This window comes from Verticillium nonalfalfae (assembly GCF_003724135.2).
Source record: "Verticillium nonalfalfae strain VnAa140/NRRL 66861 chromosome Unknown scaffold_113, whole genome shotgun sequence".
Classification (NCBI taxonomy): Eukaryota; Fungi; Ascomycota; class Sordariomycetes; order Glomerellales; family Plectosphaerellaceae; genus Verticillium; species Verticillium nonalfalfae.
The window spans coordinates 47,069-70,921 of record NW_021167338.1 but is presented as its reverse complement, the minus strand read 5'-3'; the positions used below and the strand labels follow the sequence as shown (position 1 = coordinate 70,921).

At 55.3% G+C, this 23,853-nt stretch overlaps 9 protein-coding genes across 9 annotated transcripts; 4 read left to right on the top strand and 5 right to left on the bottom strand.

Annotated features, from left to right (window-relative positions):
- Positions 1-661: 661 nt before the first annotated feature.
- On the bottom strand, positions 662-2,790 carry COG6 (Golgi transport complex subunit 6; the record flags this gene model as incomplete). The annotated part of the gene is made up of 2 exons (XM_028635096.1): positions 662-2,479; positions 2,536-2,790. 2 exons carry the CDS (start codon positions 2,788-2,790, stop codon positions 662-664), a joined length of 2,073 nt encoding a protein of 690 aa, XP_028492338.1.
- A 748-nt stretch (positions 2,791-3,538) lies between these two features.
- Positions 3,539-6,383, top strand: ATG9 (autophagy protein atg9; the record flags this gene model as incomplete). Its single annotated transcript, XM_028635095.1, has 3 exons — positions 3,539-4,209; positions 4,268-4,988; positions 5,040-6,383. The coding sequence occupies 3 exons, from the start codon at positions 3,539-3,541 to the stop codon at positions 6,381-6,383; spliced, it is 2,736 nt and encodes a 911-aa protein (XP_028492337.1).
- Positions 6,384-6,821: 438 nt separating this feature from the next.
- On the top strand, positions 6,822-8,579 carry MRS3/4 (Fe(2+) transporter; the record flags this gene model as incomplete). The annotated part of the gene is made up of 6 exons (XM_028635094.1): positions 6,822-6,829; positions 7,251-7,412; positions 7,478-7,547; positions 7,616-7,934; positions 8,016-8,487; positions 8,546-8,579. The coding sequence occupies 6 exons, from the start codon at positions 6,822-6,824 to the stop codon at positions 8,577-8,579; spliced, it is 1,065 nt and encodes a 354-aa protein (XP_028492336.1).
- Positions 8,580-9,474: 895 nt separating this feature from the next.
- D7B24_000845 (uncharacterized protein) lies at positions 9,475-11,116 on the bottom strand (the record flags this gene model as incomplete). The annotated part of the gene is made up of 2 exons (XM_028635093.1): positions 9,475-10,056; positions 10,130-11,116. 2 exons carry the CDS (start codon positions 11,114-11,116, stop codon positions 9,475-9,477), a joined length of 1,569 nt encoding a protein of 522 aa, XP_028492335.1.
- Positions 11,117-11,702: 586 nt separating this feature from the next.
- D7B24_000844 (uncharacterized protein) lies at positions 11,703-12,602 on the top strand (the record flags this gene model as incomplete). Its single annotated transcript, XM_028635092.1, has 1 exon — positions 11,703-12,602. One exon carries the CDS (start codon positions 11,703-11,705, stop codon positions 12,600-12,602), a length of 900 nt encoding a protein of 299 aa, XP_028492334.1.
- An 82-nt stretch (positions 12,603-12,684) lies between these two features.
- On the bottom strand, positions 12,685-17,079 carry D7B24_000843 (uncharacterized protein; the record flags this gene model as incomplete). The annotated part of the gene is made up of 12 exons (XM_028635091.1): positions 12,685-13,220; positions 13,287-13,366; positions 13,422-13,540; positions 13,593-14,482; positions 14,548-15,208; positions 15,265-15,432; positions 15,534-15,696; positions 15,780-15,860; positions 16,548-16,661; positions 16,711-16,750; positions 16,821-16,923; positions 17,017-17,079. 12 exons carry the CDS (start codon positions 17,077-17,079, stop codon positions 12,685-12,687), a joined length of 3,018 nt encoding a protein of 1,005 aa, XP_028492333.1.
- Positions 17,080-18,516: 1,437 nt separating this feature from the next.
- D7B24_000842 (uncharacterized protein) lies at positions 18,517-20,267 on the bottom strand (the record flags this gene model as incomplete). Its single annotated transcript, XM_028635090.1, has 2 exons — positions 18,517-19,984; positions 20,074-20,267. The coding sequence occupies 2 exons, from the start codon at positions 20,265-20,267 to the stop codon at positions 18,517-18,519; spliced, it is 1,662 nt and encodes a 553-aa protein (XP_028492332.1).
- An 826-nt stretch (positions 20,268-21,093) lies between these two features.
- D7B24_000841 (uncharacterized protein) lies at positions 21,094-21,611 on the top strand (the record flags this gene model as incomplete). Its single annotated transcript, XM_028635089.1, has 2 exons — positions 21,094-21,187; positions 21,394-21,611. The coding sequence occupies 2 exons, from the start codon at positions 21,094-21,096 to the stop codon at positions 21,609-21,611; spliced, it is 312 nt and encodes a 103-aa protein (XP_028492331.1).
- Positions 21,612-21,887: 276 nt separating this feature from the next.
- LPD1 (dihydrolipoamide dehydrogenase precursor) lies at positions 21,888-23,748 on the bottom strand (the record flags this gene model as incomplete). Its single annotated transcript, XM_028635088.1, has 5 exons — positions 21,888-22,505; positions 22,567-23,271; positions 23,331-23,410; positions 23,491-23,555; positions 23,690-23,748. 5 exons carry the CDS (start codon positions 23,746-23,748, stop codon positions 21,888-21,890), a joined length of 1,527 nt encoding a protein of 508 aa, XP_028492330.1.
- Positions 23,749-23,853: the final 105 nt, after the last annotated feature.

Sequence of the window (23,853 nt, the reverse complement as noted above, 5' to 3'; positions counted from 1 at the left end):
GGCGTTTCTGCTATTCGCTTGTCTACTGCTCTGGAGGGGCTGGAGGTTGAAGGTAAATCGAGTTAGGCTTGTGGTCCGCTTGGGTTACGAGGACGGGCATAGCCACACAGGCGCACTGATCATGAACCGACGTCTTGACAGTGCATGCGAAACACCTTCTGAGATGTGTATTGAGCAACCGTTAATGTGATCTTCGGATTTGTCGAGATTTGGGTGGTAGGGATTCGATTAGGCTGCTTTGCAGCTGCAGAGGAAAGGTGGGCAAGTGAGGTTGGTGGTGGATTGTGATATGACGTCGCTGTTTGCGTTTGGTCTGCTTTGAGATACGGGCTCCCTTGGCTGGGGGCTGACGACGCTATACGCCTTCGTCCACAGCTCGCAGAGCACAAACCAGCCGCATTACATGATTGTCTCGCATCCGGATTGCGTATCCGCATTTTCTTCCCACTGAACTCAAGTCCACCTATGTGTCTGCGACAGGTATAGGTATCCGTATTTGCATGGTCTTCATGCCGCTCCTTCCAACACTTGAAGATCACCACGGCCCTAGGAAGCCTGAGTCTACGTCATTGACTTGGCATCAAACCTCCGAATAGAATTGTTATTTGAGCTACGAAAGTAAGACTTGGCATCAAACCTCCGAATAGAATTGTTATTTGAGCTACGAAAGTAAGACTTGGATCTCTCCAGTTGTTCTGGGAAATAATGCCCGGAGTGACTGTGACTCGGCAATCCCATCTGCTGCTGAGCTTGCGTCAACGTCGCCCATAGAGTCTGCTGCAAGGAGCATCTCCTCAATATGTTCGAAATCTTGACAGAACCGCAAGGCAGCCTTTTCTGTCACTTCGCGAGCTAGGTTAGAATCTTGCACATGCTGGACCTGGTCTGCAGCGTCTATGAGCGCGGATGGCAAGAAGTCGTCGAGCGTTAGACTAGCACGTCGCAAGGCGTCAGGTTGCATTGGTTCGAGCAGCCGCAGTTTTTTGACACCTTCAGCATCTGCCGTTAGCTTCTCGAGTGCGCTGATCATTTCCTCGAGCCCGGAGGCATGTCGAAGGAACTGATATTGGCTCGCCAAAAGTGTTTTGGACTCCTCCCCGACCCTCTCCTCAAGCACACGCACTCGTTTCCGCGTAAAGTCAAATGGCTGCAATGAAGACTTCGCTGCCATCAAGCAGTTCACGATGAAGATGGCACCTTGGAGAGACCCTGCTCCCCTAGCCATGCTTTCACAGCCCGCGATGAATGGCTCGAATGATTCAGCCAAGATAGGTTGGAAGTCGCTCTCACGGTCCGTTGAGCCGGTCATGGACGTTTCGTACGTTTGCATGATGGTCTTCAGCTGCTCGAGCGCATTGAGAAGAAACTCTGGCGGTCCCAAATCCGACGGCGTCTGCTGAAAATCCCCCTGCAACCTAGCAATATGATCACGCACCAAGGATCTGAACTGTCTCAACGCCTCGGTCTCCAGGCCAGCCAAGAGGTCCAAGAGCCCAGAAGTATCGCCCAAAAGCTTCGCGAACGTGAAGCGGTAGAAGCCCAGAAGATTCGCTAGCTTATAGGACAGAATTGTGTCTTCATTGGATTGAATGACTTGTTCGACACGTTGTCGCAATATCCTGGCTACCGCTGACACGTCTCGATCAACAAGCTCGTTCAAGGCCTTGAGACCATCGAAAGCTTGCATGTCGGAGTCTTCGGTATTATCAACAAGCTGCCATAGTTCTGTTGCGCGGCCTGTTTGCAGGCCTTTGGCGATCTCATCAACGTCCGCCATAAAAAGAGTTTCGAGTGCTTCTCGTTCACCGACTGTGGCAGAGTGAACCCACGCAAGCATGTCGCCAACGTAGCGCAGAGGATCGTGCGCGGCCATTTCGATGGGCTTCACTGTGTTGTCATGTTGTCCAGTACTCGACGTACCCGTCAGAGCAGTGTGGAACGCATCAGACAGAATGCGATGCCTAGCGTCGGCAAAATAGTCGAGGCATCCCTGGAAGAGCGAGGGTCTTTCCGAAAGGACCCGGATCGCGCGGCGGATCGAAGTATTCAGTTGTGGGTTCTCAAGGTTGAGCGTTTTGAACTCCTTCTGCACCCATTTGTATAGTTTTTGGAAAGCCAGGTTCAGGTTCTTCGAGGTCTGTTCCATGATCTCCAAACCAAGGTTCTGGTTCTCGAAGCCTAACAGGGCCTCGCAATCCGAACTGACTTTCTTGGCTCTGGCCAATGCGGCAAAGTAGTCCTCGTTCACAGGTTCTGCCGACGAGGTCAGTGTGGCGATTTCATCATTGGTAAATAAGAAGTGGCCACAAAACGCTGCAAGAAGCTGTTGTTTGGTGGCAACGTCCTCTCGCTGCTGTATCAACACAGCAGCATCCTGAAGCACAGGTGTCGTCTGTGTATGCGACGTAGCTATTGGCCCTCGCATTTCATCGTACGTCTCATTCAGTTGATTAAGGGTGTGGCGTACCCGACGCAATTGCTGGTATCATAGATCAGTACGTGGACCAGGCGAGCTGTTAGGAGATTGAAACTCACATCGGCAACACGCCCAAAGTCATTGATAATCTCGCCATTACACTCGATCATCTCCTTCTGAAGATCCAGACGCACCTGTCGCCGCACGCGAGGCTGGTTGTTTATTTGCTTCTCATCTAGAAGAGCCAATGCCTCTCGGAACTCGGAATCAGCGTAGGAAGTGGACAGTATTGCAGCGGCCTTTGAGGACACTGGGTTTGGACCCTTCGAGAGAGCTGGGGAGGACCCGGAGGAGTGTGAGGTCGCCGCGTCCATCTCGGTTGACCCAGACGGGATCGTGTGAGTGCCAAAATTTATAGGCCACAGAAGAACGTATGACCTAATTGCGGTCCATGGACTTGAGCTGGATGGTGTATGTTCGTGGATGGCCAGACCATAGTTAGTACCACTTGTTCAATGTGTGAACCGTCGAAAATGATGAGCTCTCAGCGGCGTGATCTACACAGCCTTCTAGCTCATAAATGGATAGTCCGAGCTCTGGCCACCGACATTCATCAAGGGTCTCGTGCAAAGTGGAGACATTGCAGGGGTGCCTGACCCCATCATGTGGCATGGCTCTCCAAACGTCATTCTCCGATAAGATCCCCAGGCTGCATCACGCTGGTTAGCAACCTGACTGTCGTACCAAACCCTCATGGACGCAACAACAAGGTCAGTCTACCAAACCCAGATCCGGTAGCTACCAGAGCTGAAGATTTCTGCGGTAGCGTGACCGCATCTATTACTTCATCTGCCCCGCGCGCTGTCTTGAGGTCACAACGACGACGCCTTGCCTCTTCGTCTTCTCGGATGAAGCGATCTCCATCGCCTACTCCCTTTCAACGACACGTCTCTCTCAGCTCTGGTTGAAGGCTGGTCGTGCTGAAAGCCACAGTAATCTTTTGTCTTTATTACAGAACCATCTTCAACCCGAGTTCCTTGTCCTCTCCCTTCCGATCATGAGCCTCGACGCCTACGGCAGCTCACCCGAATCGCTTTCCAGTCGGTAGATCGTTGTTGTGCCATGGCGTCGAATCTCTTTTCACGGGATACTGTTCCTGGCCGAGTCACGAAGTCATTCTACGAAGAGCTTAGAGGGACCAGCAGAGAAGACGAAGACATCGAGAATAACGCTGCTGCTGATCTGGACGAGAACAACTGGAACCAGCATTTTCTAGACCAAGATCTTGACGGCCTTGCTATCGAAGACAGCCGTACTACGGCTGATGGTACGGCGAATTTGATTCGCCAGGCAAAGAAGACTTCACAAAATCGACCGGCGGTTTCAAACCACTGGCATGGCTCAGGCCGTGAGGACGAGGGCGATAATGATGTCCCAGCGTCATTGCTCGTCGAGGCGAATGAAGTGGAGCAAATAGGCAAGTCTACGCATCGTAAGCAACTGCCAGCCTCGTCACGGCGACATAAACCACCGGGTCAACCTTCGCGACAGTCGCAAGCGCAATGGGAACGAGCGCAGTCCCAGCAAAGGCTATATCATGAGTTGCCTCTCCGATCGCCTGGGGCCAAACCGTCAACCGCACTTGGTAGTGTGGTTTCAGGTAGCCCCAGGGAACAGGCACTTTGGAGGTGGATAAACGTGTCGAACCTTGACTTTTTCATGAGGGATGTGTATGAATACTACCTTGGCAGCGGGTTTTGGTGCATCTTGTGCGAGCGCGCTCTGCACCTTGTGTAAGTCTTGAATTCGACCCCAAGTACTATACACGTGAAGAAGGCTAACATTTCTTAGGCAATCTACATTTATCACGATTTTCCTCACCTTTCTTACGCAATGCATTGAATACAACAAGGTGCCTGGGAGTAGCTCACTGTCACAAATCATCACCCCTCAGTGTACTAAGAAGATGTCGTGGTATTGGAATCTAGGACTGTGGCTATTCGTCTTCTATTTCATCTGGAAGGCAGTTCAATTCTCTGTCGACACTCGTCGATTGATTACCATGCGGAATTTTTATGTCCATCTCTTGGAGATTCCTGAGCAAGACATGCAAACTGTTTCGTGGCAAGACATTGTTGCACGCATCATGGCACTCAGAGATGCCAATCCGAACACGGCACTGAACATGACCCGGACACAGCGAGACTGGATCCGCGCGCATTCAAAAGAACGTTTGGATGCTATTGACATCGCCAGCCGTCTCATGCGGAAAGACAACTATCTCATCGCCATGATCAACAAGGACGTTCTGGACATGACCTTACCAATCCCGTTCATGCAAAACCGTCAATTCTTTTCCGGAACGCTCCAGTGGTGGCTTTACTTCAGCGTCATTGACCTCATCTTTGACCAAAGTGGCCAAGTCAACCAAGAGTTTTTGAAAGCAGATCGACGAGGCTTGCTCAGCCGTAAGCTACGGGATCGTTTTGTCTGTGCCGGTCTACTCAACCTGCTTTGTACGCCATTCTGGATAGGCTATCAGACGGTGATTCATCTACTCAATTATTACAATGTTTGTTTACCCGACTCGTGCGTGCTGTAGCCTACTGACAACCTCGAATAGGAGTACAAGAAGAACTCGGCCACGCTCGGTGATCGCCGTTATACAGCCTTGGCCAGATGGAAATTCCGCGAGTTCAACGAACTACCCCATCTATTTCAAGAACGAATCAATATGTCATACCCATTTGCAAGCCGATATATCGACCAATTTCCGAAGCGGCTCGTAGAACAAGTAGCAAGGTCTGTTACCTTCATGTCCGGCGCCATTACCTTCACACTCGCCGCAGCTTCATTCCTCGACCCGGAGCTATTCCTTGGGTTCGAAATCACCAAGGACAGGACGGCGCTTTTCTACATCGGAGTTTTCGGCACCATTTGGGCTCTCGCCAGGGGTATGATATCAGAGGAGACTACAGTTTTCGACCCCGAATTTGCGCTGAAGGGCGTCCTGGACTTTACTCATCATATGCCAGACCATTGGCATGGGCGACTTCACAGCTTTGATGTGAAGCAAGAGTTCTCCGAACTCTATAAGCTCAAGGTCGTGATTCTCGCAGAAGAGATCCTGGGCATCTTCCTAGCATCGTTTGTGCTGCTTTTTTCTGCCCCAAAAAGCAGTGACCAAATAATCGACTTCGTTCGAGAATTTACGATCCATGTCGATGGGTTGGGGTACGTATGCTCTTTTGCCGAATTTGACTTTAGGAGAGGCCTTGGGAACCAAAAACCGACAGCTGGAGTCGACGATGTCCGCGAGGATTATTACACAACCAAGCATGGTAAGATGGCTGCATCATATTACGGGTTTCTTGAGAACTACGTGATCAACCCCAAGACGGGCATGCCGGGTGGCCACGTGCCGCCTAGCATGCGGCAGCAATTTCACCCGCCCCCGGCGTTCCCAGGGCTCAACTCTCCGAATCTGGTAGCCGAGATCCCGGGTTCACGAGAGGGGCGAGGCGAAACAGGCCGCAGCCGTGGCCTTCAAGGGGGCCTGGGCCATCCGGCGAGGACGCCTCGATTCGGAGCGTCCATGACAGCACCTTCCCCCATGGCATCGATGCTGCTCGACCCTCATCACCAGCCTTCAGGTACAAACCTAAATGTGCGAAGCACGTACGGTATTAAAGGTCGACAGCATCGTGGCGAACACCCACCAGAGCGTGGTATCCGCGAAGAGCCCACAGAAGAAGGCATGAGCTCGCAATTACAATCCTATTCTCAGCGTGAAGATGAAGATGAAGCGGGCGGACCGCTTGGCGAGTCGGTTTGGCAGACCTCACCCGCCAAGAACTTGAGTAGGGAGAGTAGCGGGGCTTTGTCGCGGGAGCCAGATACTGGCGTGCTGGGGTTGATCCAGCAATTCCAACAAGCCCAACGCAACAATAGGCTAGGAGGGGCGTGAGGTATTTGATAATGCTGACCTGGGTGACTGCTCCAAAGTAGTCTATAGATCCTTCTTTTGCTATGTCGAGTGTGCGTAGAGGGGTATTATACTCCTCATGTCAAGGCTGAGGACAACTCTTTTTTTTCTTTTTCTTTTGGCAGAGGAAGCGCTCGATTTCGGTGAACCGGTGAACCGAGGCGACACATTAGGGGTGAGTAGTCCCGCGCTGTCTAGCATTCGCTGCTTCATCGAAATAGATATTATTCTACCTGCTCATAAAGAAAGTCGTATCTCCGAGGACGGACACCCACGAATCTGAACTTGGTAATAATGACACGGTCATTGACGCGGGTAACACTGGAACAGCAGCGCCGAGGCTCAGTGCCCAAACCCCAATAGGTGCACTAGGCGTGACTCCGTAGGTGCGTACGTGTGGGGGGCCTCGGTGCTAATCAGATGGCGGAGTTAGTGGGTGGGTAGGTTGGCGCAGGAATGTATACGTGCACGATAGCAAGCATGATAGGTACATTGATCCCCCCAAGCACGGCCCGGCGAGGCCCATCTCCGAGCCCGCAGCTCGCAGCTCGCCGCAAATCAGCTTTGAATTTTTTCGGCCGCCTCCCTCGCTCTCGTTGATGAGTCGTGTACCGTACCAGGCTCACCTCAACAGCCAGAAGCGAAAGTGTACATTTGACACGTAAACTCACGCACTTGCCCTCCCCCGGAGCTGTTGGATACGTCCTTATCACCTTTTTTTGCTTGACGGTTGATCGTACTTCTATACCATTTGCACGAACCGATCGCCGGTCCGTCCCCGACCTCCACGCCTGCCTCTTTCATCGCGCCTGCAATCCTTCGACGGGCTGTTCGCGGACACCGTTGCAGAAAGAGCACGTCCTACCTCGACGACCACATCCATCGCATCCCTTCCTACATCCTCCCAGCCGTCACCCTGGCGGCTCTCCAGCCCAAGCCTTTCGGCGAAGCGCCCGAAGCTGTGGCCGCAATGGCCCAGCCAACTGCCGAGCCGGTCGAGGAAGAATACGAGTGCGCCCTGCCAACAACGGTCTATCGCAATGCGAACGATTGTGCTGACATGATGTCCATTCCAGCTATGAATCTCTGCCACCCAACTTCTCCCTGCTCCAAAATATGGCTGCAGGGGCTTTTGCAGGCATAGCAGTACGTGGCGCCCTTGCCTGTCCGGAGGACGACCCTGTCGAGTTTTCCAGTACTAATAGCATCGCCAGGAGCACACCGTCATGTACCCGATCGATGCCATCAAGACGCGCATGCAGGTCCTGAACCCCACAGCGTCTACCGCGTACAATGGAGTCATCCAGGGAACCTACAAGATGGCCACCGGAGAAGGCTTTCTCAGTCTCTGGCGAGGCATGTCCAGCGTCGTTGCAGGTGCAGGGCCCGCGCACGCCGTTTACTTTGCGACGTACGAGGCCGTCAAGCATGTCATGGGCGGCAACCAAGCTGGTGTGCACCACCCTCTGGCGGCAGCGACCAGCGGAGCTTGCGCGACCATTGCCAGTGATGCCCTCATGAACCCCTTTGATGGTACGACTCGTCTCCACATTATGAGCTTGGTTGTTTCAGCAATTGGCGGCAAGACATACTGATCTCGTCGGTTTACTACAGTCATCAAGCAGCGCATGCAGATCCAGAACTCGGCCAAGATGTACCGATCCATGACCGACTGCGCACGATACGTCTACAAGTCGGAGGGCCTGGGCGCCTTCTACGTGTCCTACCCCACGACGCTCTCCATGACAGTGCCTTTCACCGCGCTGCAGTTCCTCGCCTACGAGTCAATCTCCACGACGATGAATCCGGACAAGACCTACGACCCGACAACGCACTGTGTGGCTGGTGGTGTTGCCGGTGGTTTCGCCGCTGCGCTCACCACACCCATGGATGTCATCAAGACGATGCTGCAGACAAGAGGCACCGCCACGGACCCCGAGCTGAGGACAGTCAACGGCTTCATGGCTGGCTGCCGGCTGCTTCTGCGCCGCGAGGGCCCACGAGGCTTCTTCAAGGGAATCGGTCCCCGTGTCGTTACGACCATGCCCAGCACGGCCATTTGCTGGTCAGCGTACGAGGCCTCCAAGTACGTGATCCTCGCTCCTCTTGTGTATATGTGGATTGGCCAGCTAACCAGATTCCAGGGCCTACTTCATTCGTCGCAACGATACGCTGTAAGACGGTCCTCCTACCTCTAGCAAGGCTGAGTCGGGGGGTGGAGGTTCGGGAGGTGCATTGACGGCTCAATTCCGCACATTGCGCCTGGATTCCCGACGAAAGACGGGTGTCAGGGCTTTGGCGACGATGGATCCTTACATTCACCTTCAAGTTGCAAAGTTGATACAGCACGGTCTCAAAAGAAGTCACGGAGCGCATCTGAAATGCCGAAGCATGCTGCCCACCCCGAGTACAATACCACCCAACGACGAAGGCATGGCATCAACGGCAAGGAGAGGACCACACGTCATGTGCGGCGCATTGTGGACATCGCAGGCAGAGAGGAGGGGGACGACGGGAGAGGCCGCCATCATGATCATCCATCACGCGCAGCTCGCGGCGGTCAATGTGTAAATATTATGTGTGTAATCTGAGGGGTTGTGGGAAATCAACCTTGGTCAATCGAAGCGTCATAGATGCGCTCTTTGAGCGATTCTACCTACCGCGTGGTACCCTTCACATAACTCAACTAGAGTGTCGTTGGGTGACATGACAACACGTCAGCGTTGAGGCCACATGGGCCAGACCAAATACGAGTCAATTTCAGAAAAGGTTATCGAAGCACCTGACGTCCCTGCACGAAAGTGTTGAATCTCCACATGATGGCTACATGTTCAAAAGCGACAGCTGTTCACGTCCACTGTCCTACAAGAACTTGTCCGACCAGTCGGTTGGATTAGAGTTTTCACCATGAACGCCAACTGGCGTGTAGGTTCAACGTGTATGTACGGCCTACTTCTGCAACAGAATCAAACTCCACAAACTCCTGACGCTCCCGCGCGCACCACCGTGGCGCATTGCGCTGCGTGTGTTCCGCTCATGGCCCCCCAAATTTCAAAATGCTGCACAGAGAAGATCAGAAGGGGAAGCCGCCGCCGCCGCCGCCGAAGTGGAACTTGAACTGGCTGCCGCCGCCGCCGGGGCCCTGTTGGTGCATGTACGGGTGGCCGAAGGGACTGCCTTGGAAGGGGTTGCCGCGCTGCTGCTCCTGGTCGTTGGGGTCGTCGCCGCGGTCGAAGCGCTCGCGGAGCTCGGGGTCGCTGAGGACCTCGTAGGCCTCGTTGATGGCGGCCATCTTCTTCTCGGCCGCCTCCTTGGTGAGGCCCTGCTTGTGCGCCTTGTCGGGATGGTGCAGCTTGGAGAGCTTGCGGTAGGCCGACTTGATCTGGCGCGCGTCGGCGTCGTTGGTGACGCCGAGGACCTTGTAGTAGTCCTTGGTCTTGCTGCGCTTGAGGGCGATCTGCGCCTTCTGCTGGAGCGGGCGCACAATGTTCTGCTTCTCGGGCTTGACGTTCTTGGCCTCCTCGAGCGTCCGGACGGCGTCCTCGAATTCCTCCTTGTCCATCTGCTCGCGCGCACGGTGGAGGAGACCGTAGAAGGATTGTTCGTTCAGGGCCAGGGCGTTGTCGCAGTACTGCTTCGTCTTCTTGCTGTTCATCTGCATCGCGAAAGGTTAGCACACGCACGGAAAACACGCGATACAGAACGCAGGTCACAAGAAAGTGACGAACCTCGTAATAACCCTCGCACGCCAAGTCGACGACCCTCATGTACAGCGCCGATGGTGCGTTCGCTGGTATGGTACCATCCTGCTTGAGTTCCTCCACCTGCGACTTGATGTTGGTGATCAGACCCGCGTCTTCGCCATTGTCGATCAACATCTTGACGCCCGTCATGGGCTGGTTCTTCTCAAAGGCCTTGGCGACTTTGGTCAGTGTCTTGTCGATGACCTTCTGCTGCTTCAGCATCTTCTTGCAGGGCTTCGAATCCGGGTCCGAGTGCAGGCACTTCCTGATCTGAGCCATGCCGTTGTTCAGGTCGTCGAGGCCGTAGAACGTGTTGGCCGAGATGGTAACGTGGGGGGTCGTATCGCCAGGCCTCATCTGGAGGATGTGGTGCAGATCGCCCATGCCCTCCTCGACCTCACCCCGCGCGAAACGGCAGCGCGAGCGCAGCTCGCGCAGGTACACAGCCCGGTTCGCCGTCATGATCGCCTCTCCAGCCTGGTGAACGCACGTCTCGAAATCGCCCGCCCTCTCGGCGGCCTCGGCCAGCTGAGCTGCCCCTTGAGCCTCGTCGAGGGCCGCCAGCTCGGGCGAGGCGGCATCCTTGTTGGCCAGTTTGTAGTGTTCCTTTGCGCCCTCCCAGTCGGCGCTTCGGGCGCGGATCTTGGCGAGCTGGATGTGAGCGCCCTCGAAATCAGGCTTCAGGGATAGTACCCTGTTGTAGTCTTCGGTGGCCTGTGAGGTTCGGCCGAGCGATAGGTAGGTGGTGGCACGCTTGAAGAACGTGAGGTAGTTGGAGGGGTCGCGGGCCACAGCGGCATCGTAGTAGAGGAGGGCGTCGCTTGTCTCGCCCTTGGACAGGTGAGATTGCGCTGAGGACAGGAGTTCGGAGACAGGAAGATCGGACGGGATACTTTCGGCACTCAGAGCAGAAACGAGGGGTGTGGCGAACAGAGCCGCCGCGACGGCGAGGGTTGAAATGTTCACGTGCATGGCGAGAGGTCTCGGTAGCAATGGCGGCAGAGCAGAGGAGTAGAAAAGAAGGCGATAGAGGGGGTGACTGCTGCCTCTGCGGAGTTGCGAAAAGATGCGCAATTGAGGTGTAAGAAAAAAAAAAGCAAGAGGCAGCAAAAGGCCAACGAGCTTTGGACAGTTGTCCGAATGGTTGCGGCAAGGTGTCGTGCGAAGTTCCGTCGTTCAAATGGGTCCTGGTACCTGGATGCGCGAAGTAGACCCTTGAAGCAAGAAGTGTCCTTATCCCAACCTGGCTAGCTCGGCTTACACTGTATGGTGCACACAGTAAACGGGGAGGCCTTCGCATGGGGCAGCAGCCAGCGGACAGCTGGCAGGAGGTACAAGCCCAAGGTGGGTAGGTACTTGTAGACAGTTGCGGGTGACATGGGAAGCTCAGATGCGGGGCCCCTGTTCTCCATCCTCCGCGTCAATCTAGGCCGCTCACTCGCTCATATCAATCTTAGAAGATGTAGCACGCGTCGACGTGTGCTCGCCCACACGCTCGGTACCTGTCACCAACCACTGACCCAAGACGCCGGAGTGCGATGCCGGGTGCATCATCACCATGGCCCATCTTGACCACGCAGCAATCTTCTCGCCCTCGGTCGCACGCATCGCCGCGTCAACGGCAAAAGACTGGTCCTTCGTTGACACATGGCTAGCCTCCAAATTCCCAGGCCGGGCCGCCCCGTCCTTCGAGCGCAACCCTGACACGCTCAGGGTTCTGCTCTCTCTGGCGACCCTCAATGAAACCGCAGACGAGGAGCGTCAGCTCTTTGCGCGCGCCGAGGCCTCTGCCCGCAGGGAGCTATCGCAGGCCGCCGACCGAGGTGCTGACCATGCCTCAATGCAATCGGACCTCCTTGAGGCTATCGAAGAAGCGCTGCCCCAAGACGGACGCAATGCCCTCGATGCACTGGCGTCGCTCTCCGTTGATCTCGGCAACCCTCAGCCGACACCTCATGAACTCGGCGTCACGCTTGTCCAACTCCAGGCACAGGCGCAGGAGACAGAGGAGAGGCGTGCCCGCCTGACAGATCTTCAATCTCACGTGGATGCGGAGAAAATCGCCATTGCAGATCTGCTACGTGACTTGCAGGGCTGGAAGTTCAAGCCTTCGGCCGAGCTGCCGCGACAGAATGTGGAATTGCAAAGAAAAATCAAAGCTCTCTCCAACAAATTGCCCGAGCTCGAGGACCGTCTAAAAGCCATTGACACGGCCCCAGCCGCCTTTCATCCCACCATTGATCAAATTGCGCGAGAGGAGTCGGCATATAGAAGTCTCTTGAATCGCAAGATGGATCTCGATTCTCAGATAGCTCCGTTTGCCGGCCTTCCTCACGACGCTGATGCTGCCAGAGACCAACTGGAAGCTTTACGCAGCGAACTTCAATCACTCACACGCCGAAGAGATGCCGTTTTCGAGAGTCTCGTGGAACGTGAGAGTCCCCGGAAAAGATCATGATGACTAAAGGTGGTCTTCCCTCCGATGGACTGACTCTAGCTTCGTTGATCAAAGTATACATCTGCGACCATGGTGACATCCATCAAGGTCGCTTTCCCCTCCCGGCCACAGCGCCACCAAATCTGCCCAGCTGCCTCCCGAGACCGGACCGCTTAGCAGCCGGAGGTACCGGCGGAGGGGCCGTAGACGGGTCTTTCATCGGGACTGGCGGCCCCGGCATGTTGCGGGTGTCCTTGGATCCTCCCTTCATTTCTGGTCCGTCACCAAGTCGAATGTCACCGACACCCAGCGGGGCGCCGTCGTCGAGACCCTCGCCGGCGTGCCTCTGCGTCCGCCGAGCTTTCTCCTGCACACTTCGGAACTTTTCCAACAGATCGCCCCATTTTACAATGGCTTCTTCTCGCCCTTTGAGCCTGTTGGGTCTGTCGAAATTGGCACCAGCTGACGTTGACGCCGTTGGCCTAGGCGTGATATGCAGATAGCCAATCGAGCTGACGCTGTTGAGGCGGTTCTTGAGGGCAGCAAAGGCGGATGACTGTGGGAGAAGCATAAGAAGTCCGTAGAGGCACTTGTAGAGATATGGGAACTTTTCAGGCTCCAGGAGCTGGAGGCGGAGATCTGAGGTGCGGCACACCGCATGTCAGCTTCCCACGCAAGTCGGCGGTAAGGCGTGGGACAACTTACACGTGAATACTGGTGATTCGATGAGTTGTACAAGCTTGTCTATTTGAATAAGAATATTCACGGTCATCTCCAATTCCGCACTATGCCTGGTTAGCAACTTCGTCTTACATGTGTCCCCAGACGCTGCAAACTGACAATATCTGCAAGAGGTTGTATGCTTGCTCGTATGCCTGTGCCAGCAGGCATAGCGAGAATGTCGCAACGGCGTTGTAACACCAAGAGCGGAAGAGAGCTACGAAGAAAGCTTGACCGTCCTTGAATCTACGTCAGTCCAGGCCGATTCCCTGCAAAATATGGCTGACGTACCTTTGTCTCGAGATTGCGTAGCCTCTTCCGAAGATCTGCCAGCTCTGGTGCGGTAATCAAGTTGTTGTTCAAAATCTGTACCATGATGCTGGCGAATTCAACATCCTCTTCCTTCTCAATGCAGTCTGCCAGTGTTCTGTAGATCCTCTCGGCGCTAAGACTGACACAGAGCTGTCGAATGATAAGGTTTCCACGGGTTTCAAGCAGCTTTCTGTCTGTAGCGAAAAGCTGCAAGAGATTGACCATGAAGTTGGAAAAGTAGTCGTCTTCGCTGTTGCGTGAAATCTGGGATAGCAGTTGCAGGTCCTTGGTCACGACAGCTTCTGCTGGATCAGACAGCGTCTTGAGCAGAGCCGGGAAGGTTCCATCGTTGAATGCTAGTACCTTGCGCGGTGCTTTCCTGTGCAGCATGATGAGCCACGTCAAGGCGGCCACCCTCGTAGCCTCATGATCGTTGAGGAAGAGCAACGTGAGGGCGCTGACTGCAGCTGCGTAGTCAAGGTCCGCCTGTGGGTGGGCTGAAGACGGAACAGCGCTGGGTGTTGAGATGGAGCGATTATGGGCGGGCGTCGGACTTCGTACATCGAGCTCACGGGAGCTGGAAAGGGAGGCACGAGCACTAACAGTGCCATCCGGCCGTTCTCCGAACGTTGGCAGGCGTGATTGGTGGTGATACTGCGTTCCCATATCAGGTTCATCCGATAATGACACAACGTAGTCCAACAGACCACTGTTGACCCGGACTGCGGCTTGACGAATCGATTCTGAGCCACTTGCCATGGCGGGCAACATGTGCGCAAGAACCTTGGGCGTGAACGGCAAAACCTCTTCTGGACAAATGTCGAGGAACTCAACGATCCAGCGCAGTGACTCGGGCAACGTTGCGTCTTCTGCCATACGTAATGAGATACTTGTTTCGCATTATTAGGGAGGGAGGGGCTGTGTCTTAACGTACCTAGTGGAGAGTCCAAGGTCGCCGTCAAAATATCGAGGATCTCTCGGTAGTTGATGTGGACGTCCTGCCCAGGCACCCAGTCTTCTTCGGCGCTCGCATCGTCGTCATCTCCCGACATCTGAGAGTCAATCTCGTCGCCTTCCTGCAGGCCATCGCGGAGGCTGCCTGAATCAACAGAGTCCTCTCGTTTCCTCTTGCCGCCCTCTCGAGACTTCTTGCTCTCCGCCAAGCCTTTCTTGACCCTGGAGATCCTCTTGATTTCGTTGAGGAATTTGTTCAGGCAGGCCTGTGTGGCCACTTGCACGTCCTTGTTGGTATCACTCAGGAACTTAAGTAAGCCGGCGAGGAAGTCGGGGAGGAAAGTGACAATCTCAAGGTCTGGGATAGAATCTAGAAGAGTGATCCAGCCTACGAGGAACTGGCGAGTGAATGGGTTTATAACCCATATTCGATCCTTCAGAAGTGGGATGAACCGCTGTAGGGAGAAGGCAGTTGGAGGACGAGGCCGGTCCTCGCTGAAGTCTTTCTCTGGCCCGCCAAACTCAGGCTCGGTCTCGAGGACAGAGACATAAGAGGCTGCCGACTCGGAGACAATATCTTTGACAAGCCGATCAAGGAGTTCCGCTCCGTTCTTCACTGACAGTTCAGAATCGGCGCCTAACTATGCAAGGATATCAGCAAAGGACGGCAGTGACAAGTGTTAGCGACAGTCCCTACTTTACAAAGAGCATCAAAAATGTTGTTGAAATAGATCAATATCTCGCCTTTCGCAACCTTGGCGATGTTGTACATGGCCTCACAGGCGTAATACCGCACTCTGGCATCCTGATCGGTGAAGCATGCGAGTACAGGCGGGACAATCTTGGCCAAGTAACGAGCTAGTTCCTGGCGAGAGAAAAGTTGTGAGCAACACAATCAAAGGGGCAGCGGGGACGTATAGGCCTCAGAGGCTCTTATTCGGCCGGGGGGGGGGGGGGGCGACGCACTGAACCTAGAGCGATTCCAGCCGCTGCTAAGCCGATCAAGCCGCCATTCCTGGCATGGGGCTGATGAACCGCATATGCATACTCGTTGCAAAGCTGCTCGAGGATCGCTTCAACTCTGTTGTAGTCTTTGGAGGCTACAAGATCCCGAATGACGCGTTCCAACCTAGCCCCAGTGATCAGCGAACGGGACGCACTCAGGAAGCGGGTTTCATTTTGCTCGAGATGCCTCGCAACACATGCACTTACTCGAGCGCTCCGACTTTACGTTTGTCATAGAGCTTGTCGTTCAAGAGTCTCTGGACGTTGGCGTCCATTGTCGCGGGGATACTTAGGTCATGCTTGAGAGGATGAGACTAGCGCGAGCGTTGAGTGCTTATCGGGGCGGCGAGACGACGCAACGGTTCGACGGGAGCGCAGAGAGCGAGAGAAAACACAGAGTGCTTCAGGAAATTGCGGTGTAGCTGAAAAGCAATGACTGCGAGCTAGGGGCCTTAGATGTACGAAGATTGGAGCTTGAATGTGCTTCCAAGGCTGGATGAAGTGGAGGTTGAGGATGTGACGAAAGCTCAGGTGCAGCCTATCCGTGTCGGCTCCCTGCTTACCTCAGGTACTGACTGGCTGGCTGGCTGGCTGGCTGGGCGAGGAAAAGGCTGACAAGCAGGTACGTACTCTTGAGCCCGGCACAGCCTGGCAAACGAAGGCAAACGAAGGCCAACCGAAGCGCTTCCTCTCCGGCCCACTTCATCATCTCGGTTGCGGCCGTGGGGTGATCCGACAAGGGTCTTGTTGCTTATCTACATATCCATCCTTTTTTGACCGTCAGAGAGGTAAGGGAAAAGAATGCCCATACGAGCTTCCAGGGAGATGCCGAAGCTGTCCCAGCAGCGTGGGTTGTGGAGGCGAGCAAGGGTCACTATAAGCAATTGGTATGGTGTGTTTCGGCCCCCTCTGGAGCAAGGCTTTCTGACTTCGTTCCCCCATTCACTTCCTCATGACAGCCCGCCCTTCTCTCACTCTAATGCACCCAGGACGCATCCATCGTATCCGAGCTTGATGCCCTCGCTGTACCTGCCCGTGTTGCCATGGCTGAAGTGCCGTGATGTGCTCGACGTAGTAGCCTGCTCGACCCTGGCAAACTGGGGCCCTGAGAGTGGATGATGATCCAGCCTCCCGGGACTCGGATCCTGACCCCTGGTTCCAATCCGCGCCGACCTGACCTGCGTCACGTCACGCCTGATCATCTCGGGCCGTTTTATCATTTCCGCTGGCTTCCACCGCTGGACTCACTGGCACCACTCTGCCCGCTGCCACCTCGCTGCTCTGTTTGACCCCCGGCGCTGTTGTCCTTGTTCGTCCTCGCCGCCACGGCCGCTCGTCTAGCGAATTCATCCTGCCACCAATGTAGTCAGCGGCAGGCCCTCCCAACCTCGGCGCCCTTTGCGCCAGGCCTTGCTGGAGGTTGGCATTGCTTGGGGTTGCTTACCTGTTCCCCTCGTGCCTTTCGAATTCTCGCCGCCGCGGCCTCGTCCATCTTACTTTTCCCCATGGCCAAGTCGTAGGATGAGTCTGAGGAAGTGAAGCTGCGAAAGCGAATGGCTTTCGGTCGAGGATCGCCTATCCGTGGGTGCCTATGGAGGGCGCCTTCTACCCTTTTGTCTGCAAGCTGTGGAGTCGAGTGCTGGCCCTCTCAAGCTCTGCAGCTGACTGCGTCTCGCCGTGTCAAGGTTTGCAGTGTCTTGTGTAATGGAATCCCCGGCAAACATCGTGACTTTCAAACATGTCCTTTCAACGGCCAACGACTCGTCTCTTATACCCGCTCGCCCTTGCGTACCCTGCATCTTCACCAATTTGCTTTTGCCCCCCCTCTCTGACGCCAGGCCATGTTCCGGGGGGGTGGTTGAGGGGAGGCACGGGGAGGGAAGAGGGAGGGGAAAGGCGGGCTGACTTAGATCCAGGGGTGGGATGAGCAGGGCCTTGCGAGAGCTTTCCTGGCGGGCGGCCTTTGCTTCTTTCTCGGATTCCTGCGAGGGCCTCACGCATCATTTGCTCGCGACCAGGGTCAGGCCAGCGATCCAAATCTTGCCCTCTTCCCGGCTGCCTCGGAGGAGGGGGGTCGTAACACCGCGACAATCACAATTGTTTGCCAGATACGGCTGGTTGATCACCGTCACTTCGTGTGCTTCTGCCTCTCTTTTTTTCCGCCTTGGGCAGCCATATATCGCCGCGGGAACCTCGCGCCCTGTTCTCCTGGGCGGGCCCGAATGCGACTACACTGCTGCTCTTTGCCCTGAAAGGTGGGTGGGAACGTGACTAGCTTATAAACATTGCTCTGTTCCGACGAGGGACGTGGGCGGGGAGTGGGACTCCTCAAAGCAGATACGATCAAAGACACCGTTTGGTGTACCTACGAATCGAACAGGAACAGGTACGGACGGCAAATAGTCTTTTGGGCCCTTTGTTTCAGCCTGAACCTGGGTTCCCGTTTCCACCTTCCTGGCGACCAGGGGTGGACTATGGAGACGGTACCAAGCCCACGGGACAAGTGACAGCCTTTTGGAAGCAACACATAGGTCACTATGGCGGCAAGGATGGGGAGCCACCCTGGTCCTTCCACCTCACTGACATGGGCAGCACCGGCCACCAATTAGCTGGGAATGGGATGTCGCAGGCCTCCAAAGTCCCGAGCGTTGGCAAATTTCATTCGTCTCGGTTTGCGAGCCAACATGATAACAAACGTGCGCAGCAACATCGGAACCGTAGGCGGACGAACTTGCAAGCTGACACGCTTCAGACATGTCAGATATTGCCATAGTCGTACTGATCCACTTCCTGAAATGTAGCTCTCATACTATCTCTATTTACATGGTACCTTCATCTACTCAGATTAAGCATCTGTAGCATCGTCAAACAGAGCTGCTCGTGCTGAATTGAGTACCTCTTCATGAACAACGAGCCGTCATCATGTACTGATCAAGTCGTCTTGCTATTCGTGACTCGCGACATGCTTTTGGCACTCTGCCAAAATGGCTGCCTGTCGGGACACTTCGGCGAGCTTGCCGATGACGGTCTTGTTGCCGTCCACAAAGCCATAGAGTGCGTATGGAATACCGACATCGACGCAGAATTCCTGCACCAACTTCTGGGTCCGCCTGAGATTGTGGCGCGGGATACGAGGGTACAGGTGATGGATCGCCTGAAACTGCAGCCCGCCGTGGAAAAAGTCTAGCCAGGTCGGGCAGTCCACGTCCATGGTGGTGCGAAGCATCTTTTGGGGAAAGGACTCGGCCGGCCCCAGATCAGCGGTGCTCATGGCAAAGTGAGAGAGCGTGATCTGGATATGCAGCGGCGCCTGCAGCATGTGGCTCACGATGACGAAGACAACCCGGTCCCAGGCCGTCGGGATGCACCTATACACGATGCCGTACCCGAACCAAGCCCAGAAGAACGCTTGGCCGACCACCTCGAGCCAACGATGCCACCACGCCGGTCCGTGCCGTGGCGCGCGACCGGCGATCAGGTGATCCCAGGAGAGGACATAGAGGTTGAAGCGGCCGAACAGCATGATCGGATAATACGTCTTGGACTGCACAGATAGCATCACTTTGGCAAATGCATCGTACTTCATCAGTCGGTCGTAGTACGTCGAGTAGAGATTGCCCAAAAGTCGGTGGGAAACGGCGAAGAAGGGCATGTGCTCGATGTCTGGATCGTGCTCGGGGGAGTTGGTGACAATGTGGTGAACATTGTGACTCCGCTTCCACCAGCCCAAGGACAACCCACCCAGGAAGTCGGCGATGAAGATGCCAATGCATGTGTCGATGTGGAAATCGTGGGTAATGCCCATGTGACCTGCATCGTGGGCGGCAAAGACAAGTTGATGCCAAAAGATACCAAGACACATGGCACTCGGGACATACCAACCCCAGCTCAGGAAGAGTAGCATGCCACTGAAGAGGAGAGAGTAGCGCACCATCTCGATGGCATAGGAAAGGTAGTTGCAGTCGTAAAGCCCTTCCGCCTGTATCCTTTTGTTGAGGAGACGATATTTGACAACAATTTCGTGTTGTGTTTTGATGTCGAGTGACGGGTATCGATCGAGGTCCAGGCTGATCTCCTTTTTCGTTTGGGCGTCTAGGAACCCCGTAGGTGTCATTTTGTGGTCATCGTCATGCGATGATACTGAGCTGGCCGACGAGGAGTGGCCTCTAGTGTTGGTGGTTGTGGTGTTGTGTCGGCGGTGAGCAAGGGGCTTTTCAGCATCAAAGACGGGTGAGGCTTCGCGCGAGTCGGTATCACTGGAGGTGGAAGTCTGCTCTTCGCCCTGTGGTGTTTCTGTGGCCATATCGCGGAAGCTCCCTCCCTGGATTGGTGGTAAGAAGTTCTCCCATCGTCCCTCTACTCGGCCAATGCGGTAGCGCATCATCTGCTCTCTTGCTTCCGGGGAATGCAACCTGCAACGAAGAAATGCGTTAGTACGGTGGGTGAGCAAAGCACAGATGGCGTGCAGTCGGCTGCCGGTGGTAGGTTGGAAGACTCGTACACTGTAACCTCGTCCGTGGCATCACGACCGACCATGTGCATGATGGCCTTGTCACCGCCAGGGTGGTACTTCAGCCATGCGTCGACCTTCAACACATGTTCGTCCACGATGATAATGGTGCGTCCACTCGCGATGAGCCCTTCCACCTGCCGTCGAGACAGGAGGGGTAAATCTCGATGCTTGCGGGCGTCCATCGCGCAATTTCACAACGAGCGGAAGGTGCGAGCGGTCCAGGGCGACTGTAATTAAACGAATTGACGATAAGTGACAGATGAAGTGGTGGACCGCAAGTCGAGAGCAGAAGCAAAGTTGCGACCGATGTTAGGGTAGCGCTGGACCACCTCAGAGACACACATGCGTGGACCACCGTTGCTGCTATGCCATCTCCAATCCGGTTCGATTGCAGGACCACGCCTTGGTTCCTTGCGTGCCTGATCAGACCCCGTCGACAGTGTCCAACAGTCGATTTCTTCGGATCTTCGGTAGCTGATGGGACCATGCATTCGCCAGGGACGGACAGTTCAACGGGCCCGACCTCTTTCAGGTAAGGTCTGAGAGGGTACCTGGATGATCGTCATAGTCACGGCCCCCATTTGGCGGAGCAAAAGGAACGTTAGCGTGTCAACTTGGGAGCGGGTCCCGCACAAGCGCCTGGGAGCCTCCGTACGTGCCTGAGCTGTCTCCCTACCTCCCCAAGCAGATCGGCCAGTACCTTGCTTCAGGGCTCCAGAGATTAGTTCGGTGCAGCACTGCCTTGTTCAGCTGTACAGGATAGTTTTCTGGCGCATCAAGGAAGACGAATACAAACATGATCCGCATTGTTTGTTGATGTACCGACAGTCAAAGGTACTTTGTGATCCTGTAACTCCCAAGGCAAACAATCGTCGTGTCACATCATGATCTATATGAACCGTTGTCTGTCCGAAAGGCCGTCCATCGCTATTTCTACTCATCATGACCTTATCGTAGACTGTTGTCGCATCAGAAACTGCCGCCTCCCAAGACACCTCCCAATTAATCATGGCATGTTATCACCCCTGCAACGTGAGGCAGACACCCGTTGTCATCGTCAACAACCCAGCCCAAGGCGGCCATCATGCGGGGCTGCACAATAGTAAGCGCACCCTGGAGTTCCGCCGCGCAGACTGACAGACTGGGGCTTTGTAGACTGCGAGCAGTATCGATACCAATGTGGGCAGTATGACCATCACATGGCAGCTCCCATCAACTTGTAAGCTTAGTGCAGAGAAGACCACCACATGCAAGGCCATGGACCTCGCAGGAACGCAGTAATGATCCTGACACTTAGTGAGCGTATAGCCAGCTCAATGGACCAGTCACTGGTCCACTTGTTAGCGGCTGTGGAAACGATAGCAGCTACTGGTCGGTCGACCAGCATGGTGGCCTGGCACGACAGTCGTACCGACGATATCCGTACTCAGCGATGGCCTTCGGGCCAGGGCGGCAGTGTCCTTGTCCGGCGTGCCCTGTTAACCGGTATGCGGATGATGGTTTCCCCGATCACGGCGACGTCCTAGTTTCATGGGGCGACCCAACAACGTTCCGTAGGTTCTGGTGACGAAAGCATAGATGCATTATACTGTACACAGCGTCCGAGACCTTGGTACACTCGCATCCTGCGTGCTAGTCTGAATACGCGAAGCCAGAAAGACGCCCCTGGCTCTACCTATGATCCCATCGTCTATCTTGCCGCCTCCTCCATTCTGACGCAATACATTTTCCTGTTTTATGTCTTCTTCGGCCTTTCCCGAGTCCCTCGAGCCTTGGCGGTCCAACGTCCTAGATCACTCTCCTCACATGTGGATGGGCAGAGAGTGGGTGGCCATGGCAGCCTCCTTGAAGGCCTCGGCGAGGGTAGGGTGTGCGTGGCACGTACGAGCGATGTCCTCGCTAGACGCACCGTACTCGAGAGCCAGCGTAGCCTCAGCGATCATCTCGCCGGCGTTGGGGCCGACAATGTGAACACCAAGCAGGCGGTCCGTCTCAGGATCCGCCAGCATCTTGACCATACCCTCGGTGTCGAGGTTGGTCTTCGCGCGCGAGTTGGCGCTGAAAGGGAAGGTACCGATACGGTAGGGAATGTTCTGGGACTTCAGGTCCTGCTCGCTCTGGCCGACCCAAGCGACCTCGGGGTGGGTGTACATGACCGAGGGAATGGCGGCGTAGTTGACGTGGCCGTGGCCCTTCTTGATGTACTCGACAACAGCGACAGCCTCCTCCTCGGCCTTGTGCGCCAGCATGGGACCGAAGGTAACATCGCCGACGCAACGAATGTGGGGGATCTTGGTACGGTACTCCGAGTCGATGATGACACGGCCGCGGTCGTCCAGCTCCATACCGATGTTCTCGAGTCCGAGTCCGCCGGTGTAGGGCCTGCGGCCAATGGCAACAAGGACGACATCGGCGTCAATCTAAAGGCATGTCGATTAGCTATTATGACCATAAAATGGAACCAGGAGGACATGTGCTTACGGTCTCGGGCTTGCCGCCCTTGGCAGAGTCGACCTGAAGCTGGACCTTCTCGCCGGAAGCGTCACCGCTGACGACCTTGGTGCCGAGCTTGAAGTTGATGCCCTGCTTCTTCAGGATCTTCTGGGTGGCCTTGGAGATCTCAGTGTCCATGCCAGGGCCGCCAATCTGGTTGAGGAACTCAACAACGGTAACCTTGGATCCCAGCCTGGACCAGACGGAGCCCATCTCGAGACCAATGATACCGCCACCGATGACAACCATAGACTCGGGAATCTTCTCGAGCTTGAGAGCGCCAGTGCTGGTGACAACGCGCTTCTCGTCAATCTCAAGGCCGGGGAAGGGAGTAGCCTCGGAACCGGTCGCGATCAGGATGTTCTTGCCCTTCACAGTGGTCTCGCCACCGTCGTTCAGCTCAACCTTGATCTCGTGCTCGTTGACGAAAGAGCCGGCGCCCTTGATGTACTCGACGCCGTTCTTCTTGAGGAGGAACTCGACACCCTTGGTCAGGCCCGAGACAGCGGTGTCCTTCGCCTTCATGAACTGCTCGAGGTTGATGCTGACGTCGCTGACATCAATACCGCGGTTCTTTGTGTCGTGCTTGATGGTGTGGTAGATGTGAGAGTTGTTGAGGAGAGCCTTGGAGGGAATGCAGCCGACGTTGAGGCAGGTGCCGCCGAGGGTGCCGCGCTTCTCGATACAGGTGACCTGAGAGGCATAAGATTAGCGTGCCGTCTGTGGGAGAGGTGCCTAGGGATGCGCAGTACCTTCATGCCCTCCTGTCCAGCCTTGATGGCGGCGACGTAGCCAGCAACGCCACCACCAATGATGATCAAGTCCTTCTCCTCTGTTCACGAAACTATCAGCACGGCTGGGGCCAAGAAAAATAACTGCTTCGACGCTTTGCTCGAATGGAGGGCAACGAACCAGAGGCGGACGCGTATGTGCGGCTCCATCGCGACAGTTGGGAGGGAGCGGTAACGGCGGGCAGACTGGTACCTAGTCAGCGACGAACGACGCGAGTGATTTACGGGTGGTGATGGCAACGAGCTCGGCAGACCAAGAACACTCGGCGTAAGGGGGGGGTCCAGAAGAATGCAAAAGGGATTGAGGCATTGGAACTCACGAAGACTGCTTGAAGGCCGACCTTACGGCAGAGCGCGGTAGCAAGCGACGGGAAAGCATCTTGTCTGTGTGTACCGATCGAAACGTCGGATGGGCAAGAAGGGGGATGGAGATGAGGAGTCTTAACTATGATTGTCGGACAAGCTCTCCACGAGAGGCAGGATA